The sequence below is a fragment of the Eretmochelys imbricata genome, chromosome 2 (assembly GCF_965152235.1).
Source record: "Eretmochelys imbricata isolate rEreImb1 chromosome 2, rEreImb1.hap1, whole genome shotgun sequence".
Classification (NCBI taxonomy): Eukaryota; Metazoa; Chordata; order Testudines; family Cheloniidae; genus Eretmochelys; species Eretmochelys imbricata.
In genome coordinates, this window is record NC_135573.1 from 41,582,141 (window position 1) to 41,608,298 (window position 26,158).

At 41.8% G+C, this 26,158-nt stretch overlaps 1 protein-coding gene across 2 annotated transcripts in view; it reads right to left on the bottom strand.

Annotated features, from left to right (window-relative positions):
* The window catches only part of CPQ (carboxypeptidase Q), a 259,790-nt gene that overhangs the window by 167,055 nt on the left and 66,577 nt on the right, over positions 1–26,158 (bottom strand). For both annotated transcript variants that reach the window (XM_077808923.1, XM_077808922.1), the window contains exon 4: positions 9,551–9,758. In XM_077808923.1, coding sequence (XP_077665049.1) covers positions 9,551–9,758 — 208 coding nt within the window. The remainder of the gene's footprint in view (positions 1–9,550; positions 9,759–26,158) is intronic.

Consider the following 26,158-nt stretch of genomic DNA (forward strand, 5'->3'; position numbering starts at 1 on the left):
TTACATATCACAGTTAATAGTTCTGCAATTTCATATTTGAGTTCCTTCAGAACTCTTGGGTGAATATCATCTGGTCCTAGTGACCTATTACTGTTTAATTTATCAATTTGCTCCAAAACCTCCTCTAATGACCCCTCAATCTCAGACAGTTTCTCAGATTTGTCACCTAAGACAACCTCAGTGTGGAAATCTCCCTTACATCCTCTGCAGTGAAGACCTATACAAAGAATTCATTTAGCTTCTCTGCAACGGCCTTATCTTCCCTGAGTGCTCCGTTAGCACCTCAATCATCCAGTGGCCACACTGAGTGCTTGGCAGCCTTCCGGCTTCCAATGTATTAAAAAGAAAAATCTGCTGTTAGTTTGTGTGTCTTTTGCAAGTTGCTCTTCAAATTTTTTTTTTGCCTGCCTAGTTATATTTTTACACTGACTTGTCAGAGTTTATGTTCCTTTATATCTTCCTCAGTATGATTCGACTTTCAATTTTTAAAATGTCTTTTTGTGTTTGTGATGGGGTGTTCTCCCCACACTTGCCCTAAAAGGGTTAAGGCAGGCCAGAGGAACCAATTAGCCTAGTAGGTGGCACACTGGGGGGAATTAAGACTATGAGAGAAGCCTTAATTAGAAGAAGCTCATCTGTACAGGAACAGGCAGGGCCTATATAAGCCAGGAAGCTGGCAACAGAAGGGGGCTGCTGGGAAAGGCTGCAGTCACCCCGGGGAAGATGGAGGAATATTTGGAGACTGCAGGGACATGTAGCCTGCAGTTGCTCTCTGGGAGGAGGGAGTGGTGAGGCTGGCAGACCCAGAGAAGGGAGGGAGAGCGAGCCAGAAGGTTAGGAAAGGGCTCAGGGAAATGCAGCAGGTACGGGTTAGAACAGACCTTGACTGCTGACTGGAGTCCCTGAGCTGGAACCCAGAGTAGAGGGCGGGTCTGGGTTCCCCAGCCAGCCACTGGGGAAGTGGTACCAGCAGAGCAGTGCATAAGCCTAAGCCTGCTTGAGAGAAGAGACTCTCCCCAATCCCCCGGAAGAAGAGAAGGCATGTGGTGATCTGGCTGGAGGGCTGAGTCATGAAGAGGATGCTGTGGTTCCTGGAGTGAGAGGGGCTACAGACCTGAGAGAGAGATGGAGTGACGGCGTGCAGCCATGGGAAGGGGCATCGACCTCATGAGCTAATCCCCAGAGTGGCCTGGAGGAGGCGCCAGCCTGGCAGTGAGTGGAGTCCCCCATCACAGTATCTAACCACCTCTTTTACTTTGCTGTGTATCCCTGGTGGCATTTTTTGGTCCTATTACTGCTGGGGGGAGGGACTCTTTGGGGTATACATATAGTTTTAGCATCTATTATGGCGTTTTTCAAAAGTTTCCATGCAGCTTGCAGGCATTTAATTCTTGTGACTGTTCCTTTTAATGTCCATTTAACCAGCCTCCTCATTTTTGTATAGTTTTGTATATTTACATGCTACTGTGGTTGGTTTCTTTGATATTTTGCCCCCTCCAAGGACCTTAAATTTAATTACATTATGGTCGCTATTACCGTGTGGTTCGGCTACTTTCACCTCTTAGACCTGTGTGCCATTTAGGACTAAATCACATCTCCCCTTGTGGGTTCCTGGATTAGCTGCTCCAAGAAACAGTCATTAACGGTGTCTAGATATTTTATCTCTACATTCCATCCTGAGGTGACATGTTTCCAGTCAATATGTGGATAGCTGAAATTTCTGTTTTTGTAGTCTTTCTAATCAACCTGAGCATTTCACAGTCACTGTCACCATCCTGATCAGGTGGTCGACAGTATATTCCGACTGCTATATTCTTATTATTCAGACATGGAATTTCTATCAATAGAGATTCTATGGTACAATTTGCTTCTTTTAAGATTTTTAGTATATTTGACCCTATGCTTTCTTCACAGATAGTGCCACTCCCTTACCAGCACAACCTACTCTCTCTGTCATTCATATATATTTTGTATCCTGAAATTACTGTGTCCCATTATCATTGTTCCACCAAGCTTCTGTGATGCCTATTATATCAATATCCTCATTTAATACTAGGCACTCAAGTTTACCCACCTTAGTATTTAGACTTTTTGCATTTGTATACAAGAGCTTATATCATTTGTCAATATTTAGTTGTCTGCCTTCATATTAATCCTGGTGACATGCCCAAGTCCCACAGAAATGAAAAAATAGGGGTACCATTCATTTCATTGGGAACTAACATGAACATAAATCTTAAAGTAAAAATTTAAAAAAACCCTGATTATATTAGCTCATTTAGTTACATTTTCATCTCTACTTCCTCTTGCTATTAGGCTGTTCCTTCTATGAAGTGATGAATTGGCACTTTCAAAAAGCCACACCTCCTTGTGATGACTGAAATTAACTGCCAAAGTCTTGTTAGAGGGAGGTAGGGGCAAAGTCTCAGTATACTGCTACAGGAAAGAGGCCCAAATGGCAGTGCTTAGAAACAGTGCTTACAAACACTTTGAATATGGTAACTGAATGAGAGGAGTGAGAAAGCCACAGTGCAAAAATTTAACAATGGAATCCACAGCTTCATGGCAACAGACTTGTAAAATGTCCTTACTCACATTTTTATCATATGCATGATTTGGTCTGATCAAATGGATTACTGGAAGCTACATCAAAGGGCTAATGGATAAATATTTTGTGAACATATTTAGAATTGATGACAGCCCATAAAACAACATCCTGAAGAGGAGGGTTATATACCTTCAGTGAACTGCCCTATTTTCAAAGGTTCCAGTCTTTACATGCATGCATTTATGTATGTGTATCAGATCCAAAACATGGACATTTTTCATGTTCTGTTATTTCCCAGTATTGCAAAATTGCAGGAGAAGATTGGTTTTTTTTTAAGTAGGGAGAAGAGGAAGAATGCGTAAGTATATAAAATGCTATTTCCCTTGTGGAACAGACTCTGTTATATCAATCATTTATTGGGAAGGAACTTCATGTTCCAGTATCTTAGCATCACTGTAATTCAGGCCATTCCTAGGATTTGTCACTTAGAAAGTTCTATCCAATCTAAAATTTGGCTAAGTGGAATAAAGTATTTATTAATACATTTTGTGCTTGTAATACTCAAAGTAGAGCCACACTTATTCTGTAAAAACAAAGGCGCAAAAAGCAGGGAGAAGCAGTCCTGCAACTGTTATGCATGGTCCTAAATAAGCGAATGATACCCTTCTGTTATGTTGTACAGTATTTATACTAGATCACAGAATTAGGAGCCATTTAAAATGTATATTCTCTGCACCGTACTCAGACAAGCATTTTTCTCCACTTATTAACTGGAAAATCAAGTAGAGTATGCACAAGTTATCAAAGGATGAGTATGTGGGAAAGTTATGAGTACTCTGCTTTGAAAACTTTTCAGTAGATTGACTATTTTGCATCTTCATGGTTAGGGAATTAATAACAGGCCTGTAAGTTTCCTGGATCACTTTTTTCCCTCTCTTAAAAATAGGAATTATATTAGCAATTCTTCAGTCATAGATTACGACCCCCAAGTTTACAGATTCATTAAAAATCTTTGCTACTGGACTTGCAATTTAATATTCTTAGATGGATATTATCTGGGGCCCCTGATTTAGTCCCTGTAGTGAGACGGTGTGGCTTCCCACCGCCCTGGAGAGGGACAAGCCCATCTGGGTGCCGGAGTGGGTGGAGCCAGGGAGCTCTGAGCATGCCCCTCAGAGGATCAGGCGGCGACCCGGAAGTATAAAAGCTTGTCCTCAGAATTCAGTGGGGGCCCAGCTGCCGGGGAGGCCAGACGCCTCCACCCCGGCCCACGACTGGGAAGCCCCTGCGGTCCAAGGTGCATGCCAGGAGTTGCCGGACCTGCCCTGCAGTCGCTACCCGGAGGAGTTGCTGGGCCTGTCGCTTGCCAGCTGCCCTGAGGAACCCATGGTTCTGGACGCCCCGAAGGACACCGCCTGGACCCAGGTACCCGAAGAGGGGGGATTAGGAAGTAGCCCTAGTCTGGCTGTAACACTGCCAGAGCTCATGTCAGTGTCTGACACAGCAGCGGGTCTTCTGCCGCTGCTAGGGCCCCGGGCTGGGATGCATTGGAGTGGGAGGGCCTGCGTCCCCCCTGCCACCCAACTCGTCGGTGGCAGTCTCCCCCTCTCCCAGGTCCTTTAGAGGCCTGGGCCTGCTAACATTGAACTATTTGCTCAGCCCCTGTCTGAGGGACGGAGCTACTGATTTACTTGCCACACCCTGACCCAGGGCTTGGGCCTATTTCTATATACTGTTTGCTACTGTTCAGCCCCTGCCGGAGGGCCTGAGCACCTGACTTATTGTTGCCCCGCCTTGACATAGGGCCCGGGCTTACGGTGCTTGTTTCAGTTGCCGCAAGGGCCGCCGAGGGAGACTCCCGCAGCCAGACTAATTTCCCCAAACATTATCTGTGTGTAGTGAGCTGGTGTGGCTCCCCGCCTCCCCGGAGAGAGTCGAGCCCCGGCTAGCCGCATTTGAGTCCCATTAAGCTCTTTGAGTTTGACTTCCATCTCAGATGTGGTCATTTCTACCGCCACACCCTCGTTTCTGTTAGCCACCCTGCTGTTACCCCTAAAATCTTCACTAGCCTCATTAAAAAACTGAGGCAAAACATTTGTTTAGGTGTTGGGCCATGCCTAGATAATCTTTAATCTCCACCCCATCCTCAGTGCTTAGCAGTCCCATTAGTCTTTCCTTGTTTTCTTTTTATTTATATGGCTATAGAACCTCTTACTATTGGCTTTCATTCCCTTTGCAAGGTCCAACTCTGCGTGGCTTTTGGCAGTTCTCACTTTACCCCCTACGCTTTCTGACCTCGAAGAGGTAACTTTCCTTGCTGATTCCCCCCATCTTCCATTCCTTGTAGGCTTTCTGCTTTCTCTTAATCACCTGTTTCACAAGCTTGTTCACCCAGCTTGGTCTGCAAATCTTCCCTATGAATTTTTTTCCCCTTGCTTGGGATGCAGGCTTCAGATAGCTTCTGCAACTTTGACTTAAAATAATTCCAAGCCTCCTCCACATTCAGATCCTTGAGTTTTTTCAGTCCAGTCCACTTTCCTAACTAATTCCCTTAATTTTTAATGTTAGCTCTTTTGAAATCAAGGACCTTGCTATAGATCTATTTTTGTTTATCCTTCCATTTAGTTTAAACTGAATTAACTCCTGATCACTCAAACCAAGGTGGTCTTCTACAACCAGCTCTTCTATGAGGTCCTCACTACTCACGAATACCGAATCTAAAATGGCTTCACCTCTTGTTGGTTCAGTGACTATTTGGTGAAGAAATCTGCCAGCTATCACACCCAGGAAAATCTGGGCCCTACTGTTATTAGTAGCACTTGTCCTCCAAGCTATATCTGATAAATTAGTCTCCCATAATCACACAATTCCCAGTAGTATTTTTTTAATTAAAAACATTAAAGAGGTCTCCTATCCACATCCAAACCAGATTCTGGTTGTCTGTCATACACCACAAATACTATGTCAGGGGAACCTCTAGTAGCTTTCTTCCCCAAAGTGATTTTGGCCCAAACACTGTCTTATCCATTCTCGCAGCTTCATGTAACAATAGTAGATAAAATTTTCAAACCAGTATGATTTAGGTTTGTGGTGGCCCTTTAAAAAAAAGCTACAAATCTTTTGAGAAGATTTAATAAGCTATTACCTGTAACTTCATTATATAATGGCTCAGGAGCACTATTACAGGTAAGGTGGCATCATGTCATCTCCTTAAAAGTGGATTTGTCTAAGTCCTCTAAAATCAACAGGCTTCATTGTATTTCTTTGACATTTGGAGTGTCTCAGGAGGGTTCAGTGTAGAGCTGATGTTCCAAATGTGGAGTCATTTGAGCCAGGGGTTCTGGAGATAAAAGCTGCCAACTCCCCTAGGAATTTTTTAAAAAGTTTCTAGTTTGGTCAGAGCTAGAGATCAAACTATAATAGTGATGCAGATCAAAAAGCTCTCAGTCTATCAAGTTTTACCCAAGGTAGTACATGGCACCCACTAAATATTTGGGGGACCCAAACTCAGAATGGTATTTAAGAAAATATACATATATTACAGTGTGTAAGAGCCAATATGGAAAAAAGGCCAAAGGGTTTCCATTCCTGCTATTTTTTGCATTTTAAACTCAATTTTTATAAGTGCTCTAAAACAGTGGTTCTCAAAGCCGGTCCGCCACTTATTCAGCACTTCCCTTGGCCCACGCTGCTTCCCGCAGCCCCCTTTGGCCTGGAGCAGCGAACCGCGGCCACTGGGAGCCACGATCGGCCAAACCTGCGGACACGGCAGGTAAACAAACCAGTCCAGCACATCAAGGGCTTTCCCTAAACAAGCGGCGAACCAGCTTTGAGAACCACTGCTCTAAAATCCAAACGGTTACTCAGATTGCCTTGAAAATTGGGGTGCCTCATAGGGGTTTCTGGGTAGGGCTAGTGATTCAAATTTGAAGTCATTTGACCAAGGGATTCCTAAGATATTGTGCCCCTCCAAAAAAACCAACCCTGTTTTCTTCTGTTGTCTTGTACTGTTAAACTGAGAGGTACTAATGACTGGATGAATCACAAACATCTTGATGGCTGTGAACTCACCCTTCAATTAACGTATCTAAGGATAAATTAATCACAATCCCCCATGTAAGACAAAAGAGTTTTGAACCGAGTGGCTAGAGGTGGCTGCACTTTGTGAATAATGGGTGGTAATTTCATTCTGGGGGAATGTAATCAAAGTGTTTGGGAGAAAAATTAGACATGTAAATGCTTCTTGAGAGGGGAGAGTGTTAGGAGTTCAAGTGAAGGAGATATGGTACTCTTCAGCTCTGCCAGTGCACCCCAACCCCACTGTACCCCAACCTTCCTGCACACCAACCACCTGAAGCCAACCCTTCCTGCACCTCCAGGTCTGCCAGTGCACCTAGCCACCCTGCAGCAGCCCATCCTTCCTGCACCTCAAGGTCTGCCAGTGCACCCCAACCCCACTGCATCCCAACCTTCCTGCATGCCAACCTCCTGAAGCCCACCCTTCCTGCTCCTCTAGGTCTGCCAACGCACCCTAACCATCCTGCAGACCCACACTAATTAAATTTTCCTTTTTTTGTCCTTTTAATAGATGGAATCCTGTAGGTGAGAATGAATGGGTTGTAAGAGGAGGAAAAGAGCTTATACTTTTCAGCAGTTGTGGGGTTGGCAAAGTAAAGGTACACGTGTTAATGGGCATATAGGGGCATTGCTGAGTTAAGATTGCTTGGGCAACCTTAACATCACATCTCCTGGTGTTCATAAATTTCAGTTTTGCTCAACTCAGTGTTCTGCAAAGGGGTATCTCATTGCCAAGCAACCTTAACTTTATGTTAACATTTTTTCCCATTGCACTGTATTAAACTCTAGTCCATACCACAGCTACTGTTACCAAAATCTCTAATGTACAAACACTGATACACATTACAATGCACAACATCAGACTGGCTTTGCATCATGCAGTGATCTTCACAGACAAATACATACCTTAAATTTTCTACCTTAGGTGCCCAACTAGTTGCACATTTGCTAATGGTGGTGTTTTGAACGTCCCTGTTTACTGTTCAAAACATATGAATTCAGGTTCAGAAGGCTAAATTTGCTATTGTTTTAATGCAAAACTTTAATTGAGACTTTGGCTCATAAAAACAGCACCTTTCTATTCCATTGAGTTTTTAATGCATTCCAAGATTCTTTTGCATGAAGTGCATCCTAAGAGTTTAATTCTACATTGCATTTGATTGCATGAATAGTTAGATGATTCCAGTTTTTACCAGAGTAACAATGTATCATTTGTATGGCAAAACATGCATTAACTTCCTGTGAAAAACAAGTACTGAAAACCCTCAATGTTCACTTGTTTTATTTTCTGTTTCTTGGGTTACATTTTAAAGGTGTATATGCCACCACTCCCATTCACATCAGCGGGGATCTTGTGGCTAAATCTCCACCAAAATCTTTGTTGCTCAGTTCAAGAAATTTCTCTTGTTGGGCTACTGAAAGAGACAAGTGAAGATAGCCACAGAGAATATACATGGGCCTTCTACTTTAAATCTTTTAGGTTAAAATTTTTTGATATTATAACGCTTGCAGTGAAATACTATAATTTTTATGTACATCAAGTATGATTCAGGAAGGATAAATACAATAGCTACTCAGAAGTGTTGCTAAAAAGTCACGTGACATAAATTAGGATACAGCTAACAATCTTAAGAGTTAAGACTTTGTTCAATAAGGTTGCATTTCATGTGGCTAAATTCATAACTAATGGCATATTAACCACTCAACCACAATGGTCATTGCAGAGTTTTCAGAAGCTTCACCATTTGGCAGGAAAAAGGGTTACACTAACTTCTCTCCAGGGTTCCTAGCTGTCATAATTCAAAGCCATAGCTGAAACTATAACACTATTAAAGGACAAAACAGTATTAAAGCAAATAAAAATATGAAACAAGTATGATTTTTAAAGGACTATGATAAAGATATAGTACTCCTATATTTAATTAAAATTAGAAAACTGAAGTTTAAAAAAGGATTCTGGCTTCGTAGCTTGATTTTAGCAGGGATTTCTAGTGCGGCCGTAAAGGTTGCATCAGCATTTCCATTATAAATGTACAACCAAAAAAAGTATCCCATGATGTAACTTGGCATTAAAAGGCCCCATCTCAGGTGCAAGTTTTCTACCACTACAAATTTGGTTTGGCTGATTTTAAGCTATAAAAACTGGAAATTAAAAAATAGAGAAAGTGGAAAAAAAATCTTGAGATAGTAGCTTTCAATTTCAAACCAGCAACATTTAAACTGAACTTGCAGCTAGTTAGTTAGGTTCACCAGAACATTACTCTAGTTTTACACTGGAGTAACTCCACTGAAATACAGTGGTGATGAGAACCAATGAGCTCATTAAAGGGCTAATTGTTTTTTATGTTAAAAACTAAGTTAATTCAATAGCTGATATTTATCTTTGCTTGGCTTTACAGCCTCTCTTCAAAGTATTTTGTACTTACAGAAGGACTTCATTTATTCACACTGACTAGAAGACCTAATGCAGATTACCAGATCAGTAAATGATCAAGGCAGTTCAAGGGCACTACATGGCCAAATATAGTTTGTTTGTTTTATTTTGACACCAGCTAACTTGTCATTTAAAATACTGAAACTTATTTTACTAGCATTAGGATTTAACCTCTGTTAACATAGTTCTGTTTTGTTTTGTTTTTTGTGAAAGGCAAATATCCACATAAGGAATGCACCCCTAAAGATGAACTTGTGACATAGCTGAAAATAAAGAGGATCAGTTCAAGTTCCATATTTTACCTGAGCTCTCTCACCTTAGAGCCCAGTAGTCCTTCTGCAGGTGTACCACACTCTCCCTTACACCAAGGCTGAATTTGGCCTGCTGTTTTGAAAGCAAATAAAGCCAAGTTGTACAGAGTGCAGTAGGCCGGCAAATGAAAGTTATTAGTTTTCAAATATGAGTCACTCTTTTTCCAGATTCACACTAACCTGTTCTGGGTACTTGCTCCCAACTATTTCTGCCACGGTGTTAAACGAAACAATATCGGTATAGGTCTTGGCTCCCATCTTCAGGGTCACAACAATCCTGGTGCCTCGGGATGACATCCGTGCCATCATTTCGGCATCTTCCACTGAAATGCAAGCTGTAGGAATCTTTGGCACATCAGATTGGTACCGCTGCCACCCAGTGTGAGGGCTACAACAACAAAAAAGACTGCGTTAATTATCTAATTTTGCAGTTAATTTTAACTAGTCTAGGATTATTAACAGAGCACACTTTGTGTAATTAATTATTAGCAAATAAAACTATATTCACTGGCAGTTAAGGTTGCAGCAGGTTGAAATAAGAAGTTGAGGGAAAAGATTGATCTATTCCTTTCCACCTTCATATTGCCTACAACACTACTGATGACGCATGCCAACCCTCCTTAAGACTTTCACTTCCCCTCCAATAGATATCCAAAAGCTCTACATACTCCAACTCGATCCAACTTGTACTCTAACACAAAACTTTAACTGTAACCTCGTATACTTTTATAACCATTGTATCAATAGATCAGCACATCTGACTGTCTCACATTTGTTCGCTTGGGAAGTTATTCTGTCTTAACTAGTGTGGCCAAATTCAATTTAAATGACAAATGTTGGCTAACATTGATTTCAGCTGACACACTGAAATTGATGAAAAAAATCCATCTGTAAAGGTCAGGTGAGCACAGCTTTCTCAGAGCACCTTGTGCCTGCAGGGATCAGGTGTCACTGGCCCTGTGGCAGGGCAGGGAGCCCTCTGCAGGAGTGAGTGAATAGGGCTGTGACAGTAGCGCTGCAGAGGGCTCCTTGCACAACCACAGGGCCAGCAACTCCTGAACCCTGCAAGCACAAGGAAGGCTGTGGTCCTGGTGGCACAGAGCAGAGACCCCCAGCCAGGATTACAAGGAGGAGGAGCCCTAGACTGTGGGGGAGGCCATTCTACTGCAGAAGGGATCCCTAACCAGGCAGGAACTGTTCAGCAGCCGGGTGGCCTGCCCCACAGCTGAGGGCTTGTTCTTCTTTCAGCCTGGCTGGGGGTCTCTGCTATGCCAGGTCAGGACCACAGACTCCCCACACCTTGTGTTCCAGTGTCTGGGGCCCCTCAGTCATGCAGGGAGCCCCTTGCAGGCCCACGGTCAATGCTGGGAACCCTTGGCCGCTACACTATCAGTACTGCCCTAACCCCAACCCTACCCCTTCTTAATTTCCCACAGTTGTAAAAGTAAAAAGTTAAACATTTAAAAAAATAATAAAATTTTATATTAATCATCAAAATTGCAAAAAAATAAAAAAAAAAGTATTCTGCCAAGGCTAGACTTAACATTGCCAAGGTCACTGTGACCCAGGGACCCTTGATGCCAACCAGAAGAGGGCACATAGGGTTTTACAGGGATCCCCTGGGTCAGATATATGCATAATAGTTCACTGGAGGGTGTTGTGTGAGGTCACTACCGAGAGCCAGTAGCCCACTAGTTGTCATAATCGTTCAGAAATGGATGTACGGATAATACTTATGGAGTTATGTACCTATACTAAAATTTGTGTGTTCTTAAAGTCTTGGAGTTAATGCAGGGCACCAGGTGATCTACCTTGGAAATGTTCCTTTCAGACAGGAGGTAGCAGACACCTATCTCCTGGTCTGATCATTTGTGTATGGTATGTCTCACGATGCAGGCCTACTTGCATATTGAGCCAGAGAAGAAGAGGTTGAGAAATCTACAAGATGAAATCAACAACAAGCGGTGTCCTGTTTGTGAATAAAGACAAAGGATGGAACTTGTACATCTTGTGGAGGGAGCAAAGGAACATTCTGGGTCCTTCACCTAGGAGGCAAGCTGACAACGTGTCTCATGAAAGCAGGATCTCAGTCAACCTGGCTGTAACACGCTGCAAGGATTTTGGTGAGCGTTACTCTACAAGATATGAGAGTATCTACCCAGTCTAGAATGAGTTATGATTTTCTTTTATCTGTAACCATTTGTTTCCAATACTTGCTATTACTTGGCTCTCTCTATTTTACTTGCTATTACTTGGATCTCTGTACTTTCTTATGTAAACTTGTTTCACAGATCTAATTGCTGTGTGTTAAGTGGCCTGGGTATCTGACGTAGAACTGGTAAGCTGGGGTGCACGGTTTCTTTGTAAGTAGTGAATCTGTGAATACTGTAAGTGTCCAGTGCACCAGGGGCTGAACACTCCAGGGGGATGCTTGGAGGTCTCGGGAGTTTGAATGTGCCTATTGCTAACCTGTAAGGTAGAGTACAGACACTGCACACCCAGATAACAGGGATATAAATAGCAGTGTAGAGAGTGAGGCACTGCTTAGGCGAGTACAGACACACCAGAACACAGCTCTCTATGTGCCCAAGCAGTGCCTCCCACATCTACAGTTAGCAATGTAGTGTCCGCTGCTGGAGCCTTTCCATTACACAGTGAAAGGCTCCAGATGTAGGCAAAGGCTCCGCAGCTCCCCACTGCTGGAGCCTTCCCCTGCCACAGTGAAAGACTCTGGCAGCATGGAGCATTCTACATGCCACCTCAAACGTAGACAAGGCTGTAGAGAGACAGTGAGGCTAGTGGGGGGCCTAGAGGGGACTGCTTGTATTGCTCGTGGAGCATGGGAGCTGACCTCTGGCAGGCATAACAAGGCTTCATCACATTAAGGGCAGGTAATAGCAAGGTGCCTGATAATCCCGAGTATCCATAGGAAGCACAAGTCACTGCTAAAGCTTTGCGTTTGAGTGGGTTCTTGGAGGATCGTTACTTGCTGACTACTATACCAGGAAGAAAAGTGGAAAGTATTCAGGACCACAAAAATAAGTGTTTCATTTTCCAATCTTACAGAAAAGTGACAGACTCTGAAATTTAAATTCACTACCTTATGTATTTATTTATGTCAACATCAGCGTGGAAAACAATAACGTCTTTGAAGAGCAGTCATATGAGTGACTTCAGGGGAAATTAACACACTGAGACCATGAATAAATATGACGTCCGTCTCAGAAAACTTCAGAATCCAATCACAATCACAATCTGGAGTCCTGGGAAAATGAGTGTTTTAATAGACTCTAGGGAACTAAATAGCACATCCATGTCTCTCCTGAGCAGGAGAGAAGAAACTTCGCAAGTTTCAGCTCTGAGTTTCTACTCATTCTTTTATCAAAGAGAGCACTGAGGGGACATAGTTCCCATTATAAGACCTTGTTTCCAGTTGCTTATAAACTTGGCAATACTAACTATTTGGGATGACATTTTCCATGCCGAGTGTGTGCCTTAGGGAGTGGTGGGTTGTTTTGGTTTTTGTGGAAAATTTCAGCCAAAATGGTTCACCATTTTCAACAAGACTAGTGAAAAGTACATAATTTTATCCCTGTTACGTTCTGGTGACTTTTTCTGTGAAGAGCTCTAGTACCCCCACAAGTTGGAGCAGGGTCATAACCTTGGCAGCCAGATGGCCTATGTGTTACAGATCCCCATCCCTGAGAAAATGCACCCAAATTTGGCCAAATTATAAACTTTTTAAAAAATCACATGCTCAACAGAGTCCTATTACAACTTTACAGCTAAATTCCCCCAAAAATTCCATCTGCCATGGACATGCTCCTGCCTGGGGCTGAGGCAGGACTTTCCCTTTAACTGCAGCTCTGGTCTGCTGGGGCCACCTCCAGGCACCCGATTTGACAGCAGAAAGACACTCTCTCTCCTGTGCTCTCAGTGCAAGCCCTGGTGGTACCAAGGCAGCATGGAGGAAGAAAGTACCTGATTCAAATGCAAAGGAGAGAAGAGCTGGAGGGAGGAACCGATTACAACAAGGAGCTTAGCAGTTATTGGGAGAAAGGAAAACCGGGATAGGCAGGGCAAGGAGATGGGTAAGGACACAAATGGAAGGGGGAAGAGACTGAGATGAGACGGTTGGAGAGACTTGGTCTGGCTGGGCAAAGACATTGGAACTAGGAACCAGGGGGCCAGGAGAAGGGGAGACAGATGCGAAAAGGAACCAGAGTGCAGGAGAAAAACTAGGATTATTGGACAAGAAGATTGGGGCTGGGATGAGAAGTCTGAGAAGTAGAGACTGGGCATGGCTAGGGAAGGAAAGTGGGAATGGAACAAAGAGCCACATGTAGGGAAGACACATGACAAGGACAGGGTATGAATGGAACCAAAGATTCCTGAGTCTCACCATTCCTCTGCTGTCAGCAAATATCTCTGAAACTCAGTGGCAAAGTGTCATCCTCTTGGGGGGATGAGCTATACAATCTACTATTGCTATCAATTATTGCATTAGCTCACATGACAGAGGTGGTACGGTGGATGTGAAGGTTCCAAGTCTGCTGATGGTCCAAATGGATGTCAATATGGTGCCACAGTTGGAATTTGTGTTTTCAGTTTGCTTTTTTTAAAACCCTAGGAAATTATACACAAAGTTAAAAGAACATTAAGGCTGCAGAGTCAGGCACTCAAACTTTTGCTTATTGTCCATGACCTGTCCATGACTTTTACTAAAAGTACCCATGACTAAATCACAGCCTTAATTATATATCACTGTATATGTTCAAGGTGCAGCTCCCATTGATTTCGGTTGCAGCTCTGAGTGCTCAGCACTTCTGCAAATCAGAACCTAGGGTCTCATGTTAGGCACTCAGAAAATGAGGAACATACCATTAGTGACTGCCTGTAAAAAGCATTGTCTAAGTGACTTGCCCAACATCACAAAGGAACTCTGTAGCAGAGGCAGGGACAGAATCCAGTTACCCAGGGCAGCATTCTACTGCTTCCACCAGGAGCTCATCCTTTCTGTGTCTGCAACCCGCTGCCTCATTCACTATACACCATCCAAATTCTGCAACAAATGAAGTAGAGGTCCTACGGACAACAACCTCCTTCAATACCCCACTCTGATTCATTCCCAGAGCACTATCCATCCTGTGCACTGAATGAGGAAGGGGACCTGTATGGGGAGAAAATAGTATGATCATGTAAAGAAAGACTGTATCATAACGAATATGCACAAGGGGGCTGAATTAAGGTTGCACAGGCAATCTTAATTCTGCTATTCCTTAATTTTTGAGTGATAACTACGTAATCTTAATAATGTTCTTTTAATGTAGTGTTTTTGCATGTGTAATATAAAATGGTCTGGGAAAGATATCATTTTATTACATGCCTAAGTAATAACAGCAGTGCTGTGCCTATAGGCAAAGAGAGATACTTCACCCACCACTAAATTTCAGCCATCTGAGTGTGAGGCAGCACGATGTACAACAAGGAAGTAAGAACGTATTTTGGCCAAAGGTGCTTAGGTAAATGCCTGATCTTACAAGAAATTCCACAGGGTCTCATAGGTCCATGTAGAGCTAACATGATTTCAATTTAAGTTCTCATCTGAAAAGATATACACAGTTACATTACAGGGGACCAGTGGTGCAAGCAGAATTCATTTCTTACCGGTACGCTGCACAAGCTAAAGTGCGGGCACGTGACCTCCCCACATGACTCCTCCTCACCCCACCCATAGCCTGGGGCCCCACACTCTCTTCCTCCCCTCCCATGATCCATCCCACGTTACCTGGGGAGGGCTCTGTCCTTCTTCCGCTGTGCCAGAGACTTCTGAACAGCAGGGCTCTCCAGCACCTCAGCAGCAAAAGGAGCAGTCCCGCCCCGAGCCCTGTCCTCCTGCAGGGCTGCTGTACAGACCCCAGACAAGACTCAGGAGACACAGCTGCTTGGAGGGGCTGTAGGCGGTACAGCTCCTCCTGTGTCTTTCCAGTACGGAGTACCGGCTATAAATATCTTACTGGTACGGCGTACTGGACTGTACCGCCCTTCTTGCGTCACTGCATGGGGCTCAGTACTCTGGAATTATAGAAAGTTGGCAGAATCCAGATTGATGGCCAAAGAAGTCTATGTTTAATGTACTATACCATCCTCTCTGGGTAGGATATATTCATTTTGACTCATTAGCCCAGACCTTGCATAATTATTTCTGTTTTGTCCATTAGCATTCTGTAATGTCACAAAAAATAATACATTTTAAAAGTATGAGCAGACACAAAAAACACATTTTCAAATTATAACAATTTTCAGCCACACTGCTAGAAATTATGTTTAATATTCTGTGGCGTGTTTGGGGCTTTACTCAGGATGCTGCTGATGAGAGTTTCCAAAAAATAACCGAGACAAAAGATAAGTCACAACTCCCCTTATATCTATTCACATTCTGAGAAAGCACGCAGTGCAACGAGTGATACAAAATCAAGAACAATTTCCAAACCCTCACATTTTAATGAATCCATTCACCTGGGTTTCCTGGCAGCATTGTTTCTTAGCACCAATAGGCAGCATACACTGCACTGTCATAATTCAGTTTTATCAGCACCTGTATTGATTTTTCTTCTACTGTGATTTCCCAAATGTTCAACTAAAAACTAAAAGCATATTTGTTTCTCCAATATAAATAGTGATTACATTTCCTTCAGATGCTCCATCCTAGAAGTTATTCTGTAAGCGTGACTAAAGTTTCTAGATGACAAATTAAGATGTATACATCCTCGAGCCTCATGGGTAGTCTAACATTTTCAGGTAAAGTTAAAGCTACATCCACAAGCTATTTTCTTCACTGTTAAAAAAATATTAGATGGTACTATTAGCTTTTTCAACTAACTTCTGTGTTGCTAAGAATTTTTTTTTTTTTAAAGCAGCAGAGTACACATAACAAGCTTAATTTGCTGTTGGCAGACAAGAAATCCCCTGGCAAGCAACTAGTTGGTATCAGACTCTGCTACTGTCTCAAAAAGTGCAAGTTATGGACTCGAAGCATCATCAACCTGAAAATGAGGCAATGCCCCAGTGCTGTATACTCCCAATCCTAGATCAAACATATTGTTAGACTGGAAAGTGTTAATGGCAACCATCAAGCAAATCTTTGATTATTAATCAATCACGGAGCTGGTTAAAGTCGATGGGTGTGCAAAGTATGCTTCATTCAGGTTAAATGGAAGGAGCAATTAAGCCCCTTTTATATAATGGTAGCTGAAAAAGCACAAGCCATCACCCAAGGCTCTGGGCTACCTGGCAAGATGTGTGCAGAGATGCATACATAAAACTAGAAGGGGACACTGATCATCTAGTCCTGTCTCCTGCATAACACAGGCCATTGGATTTCCGTGTATTAATTCCTGTTTGAACTAGAGCATATCCTCTAGAAAAACTTGATGTAAAAATGGTCAGTGATAGAGAATCCACCACAATCCTTGGTATATTGGTATATTGTGGTAAGAGCAAGAACCAACACAAGAAGGGTTTCCCTGGGACTGGCTGCAAATGCAGGGGTTATGGGATGGTTTAGCAAGCTGTGAATGTGAGGCAGAAAGCTGACAAAGTCAGGGGACAGGGAGAGAAGTGAGTTGTGAGAATGGTCCTGAGAAGGAAAAGAGAGACTGAGCTTCCTGGAGCACAGAACTAACTGGAGAGGCAAGTTTGGAAGCTGGGAGCAAGAAAATGGTGTGCTGTTTGTTTCTGTTGTGTTCAGGGAAATGAGACTCTGGGTACGTTCTTTGTAAACAAACAAGATTGCACCACAGAAAATACCTGACTATCATCAATTTCTTCTCAAAATGGAAACAACATAGCAAGGCTATGAATATTGGCTAACTGCTGGAACCAAAGAGGTAACAGTATTAAACAAAACCAGACTAACACCAATTCTTGAAACTTCCTACTTGTAGGTGGGCAACACTCACCTTCAATTGATCCACTACCATATATCTTATCTTAGTTTATTATCCATCAGCAAGTCCAGTCAATGTGACAGTGCTCTCACCCAATGGAAAAATAGGAATTATTTTTGTAAGCGTCTATGGTACATTAACTCCTGCAGCACTTAGATACCACTATGATAGGTGCTTTATTGATAGATTACTGTAAGTCCTAAGATGTTAGATCTATCCAGTTAATTTCTTTTTTGTAGTTAGAATTAGTAAATGAAGGTAAGTGCATCTAGCAAGATTTGTCCTTTACAAACCCAATAAAAGTGATATAAAGTCATGCTTTTCACTCAGTATATGCATGAGAATCCTGAACAGTTGACAAGAACGAGCTAAGAAAAAACAAAAAATGAAAGAATTTTTAAACAAATCCAAACACATACCAATTATGAGATGCTTGAGGGTTAAGCAAACTAGCAGCGGAAATTCAGGAGGCTCTGACAATAATTTTCACTACATGAGTGTAAGGAAATGTAACTAGAAAAAGACAGACATGGCACATAACAAAAGAATGGTAGAAAGGAAAAAAACCCAAAAAGAACAAAACAAAAAAGAAAAAGAAACTGCCACTCAATTAGTCTGCTGTCCATTCCGGGTAAAATAGACCAATATGGAGTCACTAAAGGATGAGGAAAAACAGATGTGCTGCTGCAGTGCTCCTTGCAGAAGTCAGTTCTGACAATTTGTATTGGAGTTTTTGACCTTCCACAGCCCTGTTACTTTGTTTCTTGATTGCTAATCCTTATCTCCAAGAGCAACCTAAAATGCCCAAGAAACAAGCTTCACAGAAACCGCTGTTTTAACTTCAATCAGATGCTGCCAAAGAAAATGCCTCTCAAGTCAAGGCCTTATAATACCATACCCTAGGTGGAAGGGTAGATGTGTCTTTACAAAAACTCCACTAAGATTGTAGAAGGAAACAAACTGACGACTGGAATGAACACTGGAATGTTTACAAGAATTTATTTTGGCCATTATACACACAACTATGTGAAAAACATTCAGATTGCAAAGTCAAGCACTCAGAAGTTAGGAAATGCCAGAATTAAGGTTGCCTGTACCCCTTCAATTCGGCCCCTTTCTGTATATGCCTTGTAATACAGTCTAATTACATGATCACATACTATTTTTTTTCGCAGGAACTTACCCTCATTCAATATGGCAGTCCCACAGAAATTAGTGATAAAATAGCTGGCCTAGAACTTTACACAAAGGGGCATGACAATTATTATTATTAGTGAGTTAATTTAAAAAAAATCTTGAGAAGAATAAATGGTAAGTTAGTTGCCTATTCCCATAGCAAGTACATCAGTTCTCATTAATGGGATCATACCCTTTTAGTGCCTGCAGTTCTCCATTACAGATCCTGCATTTTGTGAGGGATGGAAGGTGCAGAAAACAAACACATAGTAATGATAACCCAGAAAAGACCTAACCTAATATTGGGCAGGCATAGGGTGCATCAGTCAAAATAACAGAATTTCAACAAATTAAGCAGCAAAATCTGAAGTGTGGAATGCAAGAGAAGCAAAGAAGACCAACTTCCTGCCTGCAGGTTCTCTTCAGACTGCTCCAACCCACAGGCAGCCAATCTCAGTTCCTCCTACAGGCAAGACTAACTATCCAATCTGGGATCTCCTTGTAAAAGGGAGCCCGCTCACCGGCTATATGCATCCCATGGAGAATGGCCTATGTTCTCCCCAACCCCAGAAACATGTCCTGGCTAGAATGGCCTAAGTGTCATATTATGCAACAATAGAGATAGCCAATTGTTCACATAAAAGCATTTTTCACTGAGAAATGTCCTTTTTAAAAAAAAACTTCAAAGATGTTCATGAAAAAAATAGAAAAAAATAATTGATTTCTTTTTTAGAACATTTGACAGAGATTCTGAGAGAAAAATTTTGCTTGCTAGTTGTGTGTGTGTGTGTGTGTGTGTGTGTGTGTGTGTGTGTGTGTTCGTTCAGTAGTCACCATTTCTCATGTGGGCTACAGGGGCAGCTTTTTCATTTATTTGTTAATTTTTCTAATTTACTGAAATTGGAGGTTGTTTCTACATTGGGTTTTGTCAGGTTTGATTTGTCAGCTTAGTGACAAAATGGGATTTTTACAAAACCAAAAATCTTCATAACTGAAAAATACAATTTTTTTAAAAAATTGCTGAAATTGTAACAGACAAATTCAAAAACTAACAAAAATACTTTTGTATATTTTTGACTGGTCTCAATCAGTAGGTCTGCTCTGTCTATACATACTGAGTCTTCTCTGCTGACTTCAGAGCACAAAAATAAGCTTTTAGTATTTTTTATTCCCATTAGCACTACAGAACAGCTATGGGATTCCTTTCTTACATGTGCAGAGTTGCTAATAAATTCTAGTTGAAGGCCCCAATTTTGCCTCCATTTATAAACTTGTGAAGATGTTAATATGTTTATAATTGCTTCCTGGTTCCAAAACATGTGACATTTCCCCACAATGCACTTTGATTGCAGCAGATTACTGGTTGCTAAAATAAATAATAAGACTCTTGTACTACCATGTGCGAAGGTAATGGTTCCTGTTATCTGAGACAGATTACTCACGTTGTACTGCATGTTACATAACCCTTTCAAGATTATTTTGAACTAACATTTAATTGATGCAGTATCTGTGAAAGTATTTGGAAAATCCTAACAAACAGTATGAGATACTCAGGGCTAGATCTCATAGACCTTAAGCAGGCAAAAGTTTCATTTCAGAAAGAGTAGGGTATCAGTTCCTCTACCACATGGATGCCATTATGATTAAGATTTGGGAAGCATACATGTATCCAACACTATATGTTCATTAAAATTAGGCTCTGCCAATCAAATCTAACAGCATTGACATAATTATTGATTTACTAGACAAAGGGAATGCGGTGAATACATATTTGTATTTCTCTAAAGCATTTTCTTTAGTGCCACATAAACCAAAGAAATTAAAACCAGATAGATTTTTTTTTAAAAGCTACAGCATAGATTAGATATGGTTTGACAAACAAGGAGCAGAGAGCAATTATCAATGGTAAAGCTGCCAAATGGGAACCATATCACATGGAGTCAGTACTGGAACTGTAAGGACTGTTGTACCAGGGAGGAAGAAAAATCTGCACAACCCATTTCAGTCTTCAATATAAAATAGAAGTTCACATCAGCCATACTTCAAATAATGCTTTCTGCATCTTATGGTCATTCGGATGATCTTCCAGCAGTGACTCCTTAAGGGAGTCAGTTAAGTAATACACCTGTTTGGCTTCCTCAGGCTCCTATCATGAAGTACCCAGTCTTCTTCCTCCTGAGTTTATATCTCTGCCACCTTCTGGGAATGCAGCTTCCTGCTGAAAGTTACCCTCCCTGGGTATACCAGCGGTGGGATACTGAAGGGAATGCTGCTGACAGACTTAACTGTCCAGCAGCTGTGAGGCTTCTGTCTGTACTTTTTGTTTGTTTAACTCTCGGCTTTCCAAGGCCTAATGCAGGATCCTTGTTTATATCTTCAGTGACTCCACACAGGAGAACAGATTAAAAAACCTGTGCGAACAAATGTAAGTCATACACCTCGAAGAAAGATAAACAGATCCCAACTGCGTGACATCTTCAGTATCTGGATGGCAGAGAGTTTGACAAAAACTAACAACCAATAGGGCTAACAACATAAGAAAACTAAACATAAGCTAGCTAGAAGGTTTAACTATTATAGCACAGGGTCCTCAGTATCATCTTCATTTAACAAAGTTCACTACTATGGATAGGGGGCAACCATATTACAAAAGCTCCAGAGATGGACAAATGGATAGAGAAAACACAGCTTCCACCACATAGGGACACATTCCTATGTTCCCACATTCAGATCTGCACTGGGGTTGTGGATAACACCAGCCAATGGGGGGAAGGGTACAAATGGTTCGGTCAAGGTTTCCTATAGTAAAGCATATAGACACTAACAGAGGGATATTTGGCATCTGAGTCCCCATGTTGTGTGGTACAGTAACTCCTCACTTAAAGTCCTCCCACTTAACGTTGTTTCAAAGTTACGTCGCTGCTCAATTAGGGAACATGCTCGTTTAAACTCATGTAATGCTCCCCTATAACATCGTTTGGCTGCCTGCTCTGTCCACTGCATGTAAGGTTTTGTGGAAGAGCAGTGACTTTACAAGGGAGCATTGCACAAGTTCCTCTTCTCTGCCTCCTCCCCGTCCCTCCCAGCGCTGTCTTTCCACTCCTCCCCTTCCCTCCCAGAAAGTCCTAAGCACCACCAAACAGCTGTTTGGCGGTGGGGAAGCACTGGGAGGGAGGGGGAGGAGTGGGGAAGTGCCATGTCTCCATTCCTCCCCCTCCCTCCCAGAAAGTCCTAAGCGCCACCAAACAACAAGCGCTTAGGACTTTCTGGGGAAGGGAAGGAGCGGGGATGCGGCGTGCTTCGGAGAAGCGGTGGAGTGGGGGTGGGAAGACGTGGGCCTGCAGTGGAGTGGGGATGGGAAGAGGCGGGCCTGGAGCATCCCCCAGCAAAGTCAGTGCCTGTTCTTCTCTGGGTAAGCTTCCACTGCTGCTGCGAAGGTGCTTCCTAGCATCCTTGCCTACAGCGGGCTGTGCCTATGTGGGGTAAGCCAGGGGCACTTCCCAACCACAGTACAGTACAGTACTGTACAGTATATAATGCCTTTTGTCTGCCCCCAAAAAATTTCCTTGGAACCTAACCCCCCACATTTACATTAAATCTTATGGGAAAACTGGATTCGTTTAACATCATTTCACTTAAAGTTGCATTTTTCAGGAACATAACTACAAGGTTAAGTGAGGAATTACTGTACAGAGTATTGAGGGGAGTGTCAGATAAGGTATCCCACCCTCTTGAGAGATAGCAGAATGGGCCGCTTTCAAAGAGCTGAAAGGGAAGCAGATTAGTTTGGTGCCACTGAAGAAACTGACAGGAAAGGGGGTTACACTTCACTGAGAGTCAGATCCCTCCAATCAGAACAATTCAAAAGGTAAATAGAGGGTAAATGAGAGGAAAAGGGCTATGGAGGTCTGGTTGGTGGGGGTTTCTCTCTGAGGTGGAAAATGAATGGGGTTTTTCCTCTCCCCTCCTCCATTCACACTGAACACGATTCAGAGCAGCATTCACTGTCAGTGTTCCCTTCATAAGCTCTGCAGTGCAGATGCATAAACCCATGTTATGCAGAAACACACTCAGGAACAGTTTTAACTAACATGGTTGGTACTGGAATGTGGGCAGGCCCAGGAGAGATATAATTATAGTCGAGAAACAGGAGACTCAGGGGGAACATGAGTGCAGTCTAAAAATCCTTAAAAGTAACAATATAAATGAAGGAAAGGAATTCTTCAGTCTCGCAAGATGGCAGGAGAAAGAACAACATCCTAACACTGAAGGAAAAGGTTTAGGCTAGATAACAGGAAAAGTCCTTAAGAATAAGAACTGTGCAGTAGAACAGGCTACCAAGCATCCAAGGCATCATCACTGCAGATACTTAACAAGGGGAAGTACAGCCATTAGTGGGAATAATAGAGCAAATGTACAAAATATACACAAGACTAGATAATTCAGTGATCTTGTATGCCCTACTATTTATGGGTTTAATCCTGATTCTACTGACATCCAGGGAAAAATATTCATTGACTTCAGTGAAAGCAAAGATCAGATCTTATAAACTCTATGTTTCAATGAGCAGCTAGGAGGAAGAACACGTGTTTGAAGTTACAGGTTGGAAACTGAAGATCTAGTTCCACTAATAAATGGCCCTTCATGCCTACATTAATATCTAATATCTCACCAAGCAGTAAACAAAATAAAAACAGCAACCGGAACCTCATCCATGTAGGCTGCTTTGTTCTGTGAAAAGACAATGCAGTTACAAATATCTTTGTTTTGTAAATGCATCCCTCATTGATATATACTTTCATTTCTATGTAATATTAAACTCATTTTTGTTCTATTTAGCAAGAAAAAAATCTCAGCAAAATTCTCTATATAGGTAAAGAATCTACAGTATAAGAGAATGACGTATTCTAATAAAAAAACGTATTATATGAGTGTGTGCCATTAATTGCCCCCCAAAGAGCAAACTTCAGTTGATCCACATTAAGAGCACTAACTCAATTATTAGGTAAGGTAGAGTGAAATAAATGCTTGAATTATCATCAATATTTGCTTAAGGTGATATAAGTATTTAGCACTGCATGTTACATTTGACAAGCTTGTTCTTCAATAAAGAGATAAGTTATTCCGTGGTAATAGGCAGGGAAACTTCTGCAGTATATCTCACTAAAGTATATATGTTACCTCTAGATAAAATGATTGAATCTAGAAACTGCTTTTTTCCCTTCTATTGTCACTTTTCAAAGTCCAAACCTTGAAATCTACTGTAAATAAAAAAAGTTCCTTTTAGACACAAAACTTTTGTTTAAAGCCTATTATAGTATTACATTAACTTTCTTTATAATACTAGCATATCCTGAGCAGTGAGGAAGGATGGCAGGCAGAACAAAGTGAAAAAAAATATTCCGTCACCAGTCTGAACGAGCACCACATTCTCCCTTTCACTGAAAGAAGGCACCTAGTTTCATAGAACTATTGAAGTTCCCTTCTTGTCATTCTCTTGGGAGTTGGAGGACAGGATTTTGCTCCTAAAATTTTGACATTCTAAACTAGATGAAGCCCAGAGATCTCCCCAGATCAGCATAGTTGCTCCACTGAGCTTGTCTCCCTGGAGTTAGTACTATATGGGCTTAAGCAAAGACTGGGAAGAGCAGAAATATTTTATAGTAAAAATGACAGAAAGGAGAAAGATTCATCAGGAATGTCCTGTGAATATGGTGGTGATCAATTCTAGATCTACAGAAGATAGGAAATTCCCTGCTAATAGCAGTTTCCATTGTGAATCAGGTTTGGGGACTTTCTGGAAAATGTGTTCAAAGCCTTCAGAACTAGGACATCATGAGAACTACAGTCTCTTTTGGGAACATTCAAAAGATATATAGAAAAAACCTGAAAGTTTCTTCTTCTGAGACAGACACTTTCTTCAATAGGTGGAAGTGGTACACGCAGTCAGTAACTTCCACAACCTGAGCCACAGATGTCTCCTGAGTACTATGTTTGGGCCAGAAGGTCTAGAAATAAACCAAAAAGTCAATGCTTACTCGAAACAAGAGGTACAACAGCAGATATTTTCTGCAAGATGGATCCAAGCTTCATTTTCAGCGATAAAGAATGTAGTTATGTAACAGGATCATTTGTCCATGATTAGAAACCCCTGCAAAGCATTTAGATGGTGCTTAAGCTATCAGGGCTAGAGAAAACATCTCAATATTTCATTTTAAGAAACACTCTGCTATAAGCAGCAGTCTCCAGTCTCCCTCTCACTAGGGAGACAACAGCAGCACTGATCTTAGGAAGGAGAAAGAGAGTTCAATTTGCTTTTCTTTACTAAGCAGATCTTTTGGATTTTCCTACTGAGTCTTCTGGCCTTATCCAGTCATTTCATCTCAGTGGCTATGGCTACACAAGGGGATGAAAATAAAGGAATCTAAATGCTTTCTAATTTTGCTGTCTGACTTGATTTTCATATTGTCTTTCTTTTCTCTTGATTTCTTTGCCTCAGGCTGAACGTCCAGTGTGCTAATAACCTATAACATGGTCTTGGAAGATTCAGAAGAAAACAACTTACCATGTACCTCATGCTACGAGCCCACAAGTTCAGAGTCAGAAAGTTTCCCTTCCTCAAAAAGGAAAGAAGCCCTGCTGTTGGATAGGGAAGCCATTCTCTGGTGCTTTTTTTGTCTTTTTATAATTCTTTTAAAAGACTGATTGAAAAACTTCACCACAATTCTTTGTTCTTTCTTCCTTTTTAATCTTTGAGACCTTTAGAACCTTCAACATCAGTTGAAGGAGGAGAAGGACTTGTATCAATCCTCCTCTTAAATTTTATTTGATTTATTTTTCTTTGTTAAGAGAGAGCAGGAAAAGACTGTCCAAATCAAAGAAATGTTCTTTCCATGCACTTGTTCATCCAACTTGCTGAAGAAAATGTTTTCTGAGGATGAGGTGGGCTAGTGATTTTCATTAGAATGTAAAATAGTGATCATCATCTTTATAAGCAGTATGTTCAAATCTAGCTAGTTTGGGCCCTGGAGCAGTGAAGCTGCATCAGCAGACACTAGCTTCGCAAGCAATCACCCAGGGTTATGGGCAGGCTGGTGCAGATTAGATTAAAGATAGCTCTGGTGTGTCTACCTGAGTTGCAATCACATCCCATCATTGCCATCTAGACATGCCCTACAGGAGCGTAAAAAAAACTCCAAATCACGATAAGATTGTCAGATAGAGAAAGCCCAACCTGCCTAATAGAATTCTGATATAACAGAGTTGTGGAGGTGGAAGATAGAAAAACTGTACATTCTCTCTACATGACATGGGGGTCAGAGACTTCTGGTCTTGGGCTACTGCTAGGAAAATTTAAGTGAAGGAAAGAGTGTTCCAATGAGACAGTTACACACAGAGACACACTCAAGACAGCACCAGTTTAACACCAGGAGAACAAAGTGCTGCAGAACACTTCTCCAGCTAAACAACAAAAGCAAAAGGTGGAGCTTTCTTCTCCCCCGCCTATTCACTTCAGTGAGGTGCAAGACCTAAAGTCTCATGAAACAGTAGGCAGGGCAATTTTTACCTCCTGAAATTAAATACAAAAACTATGTTAATGGTACATTAGGGTTACAGATATACACTCATGCATAATATGAATAGGCAATTTATGAGGATATTT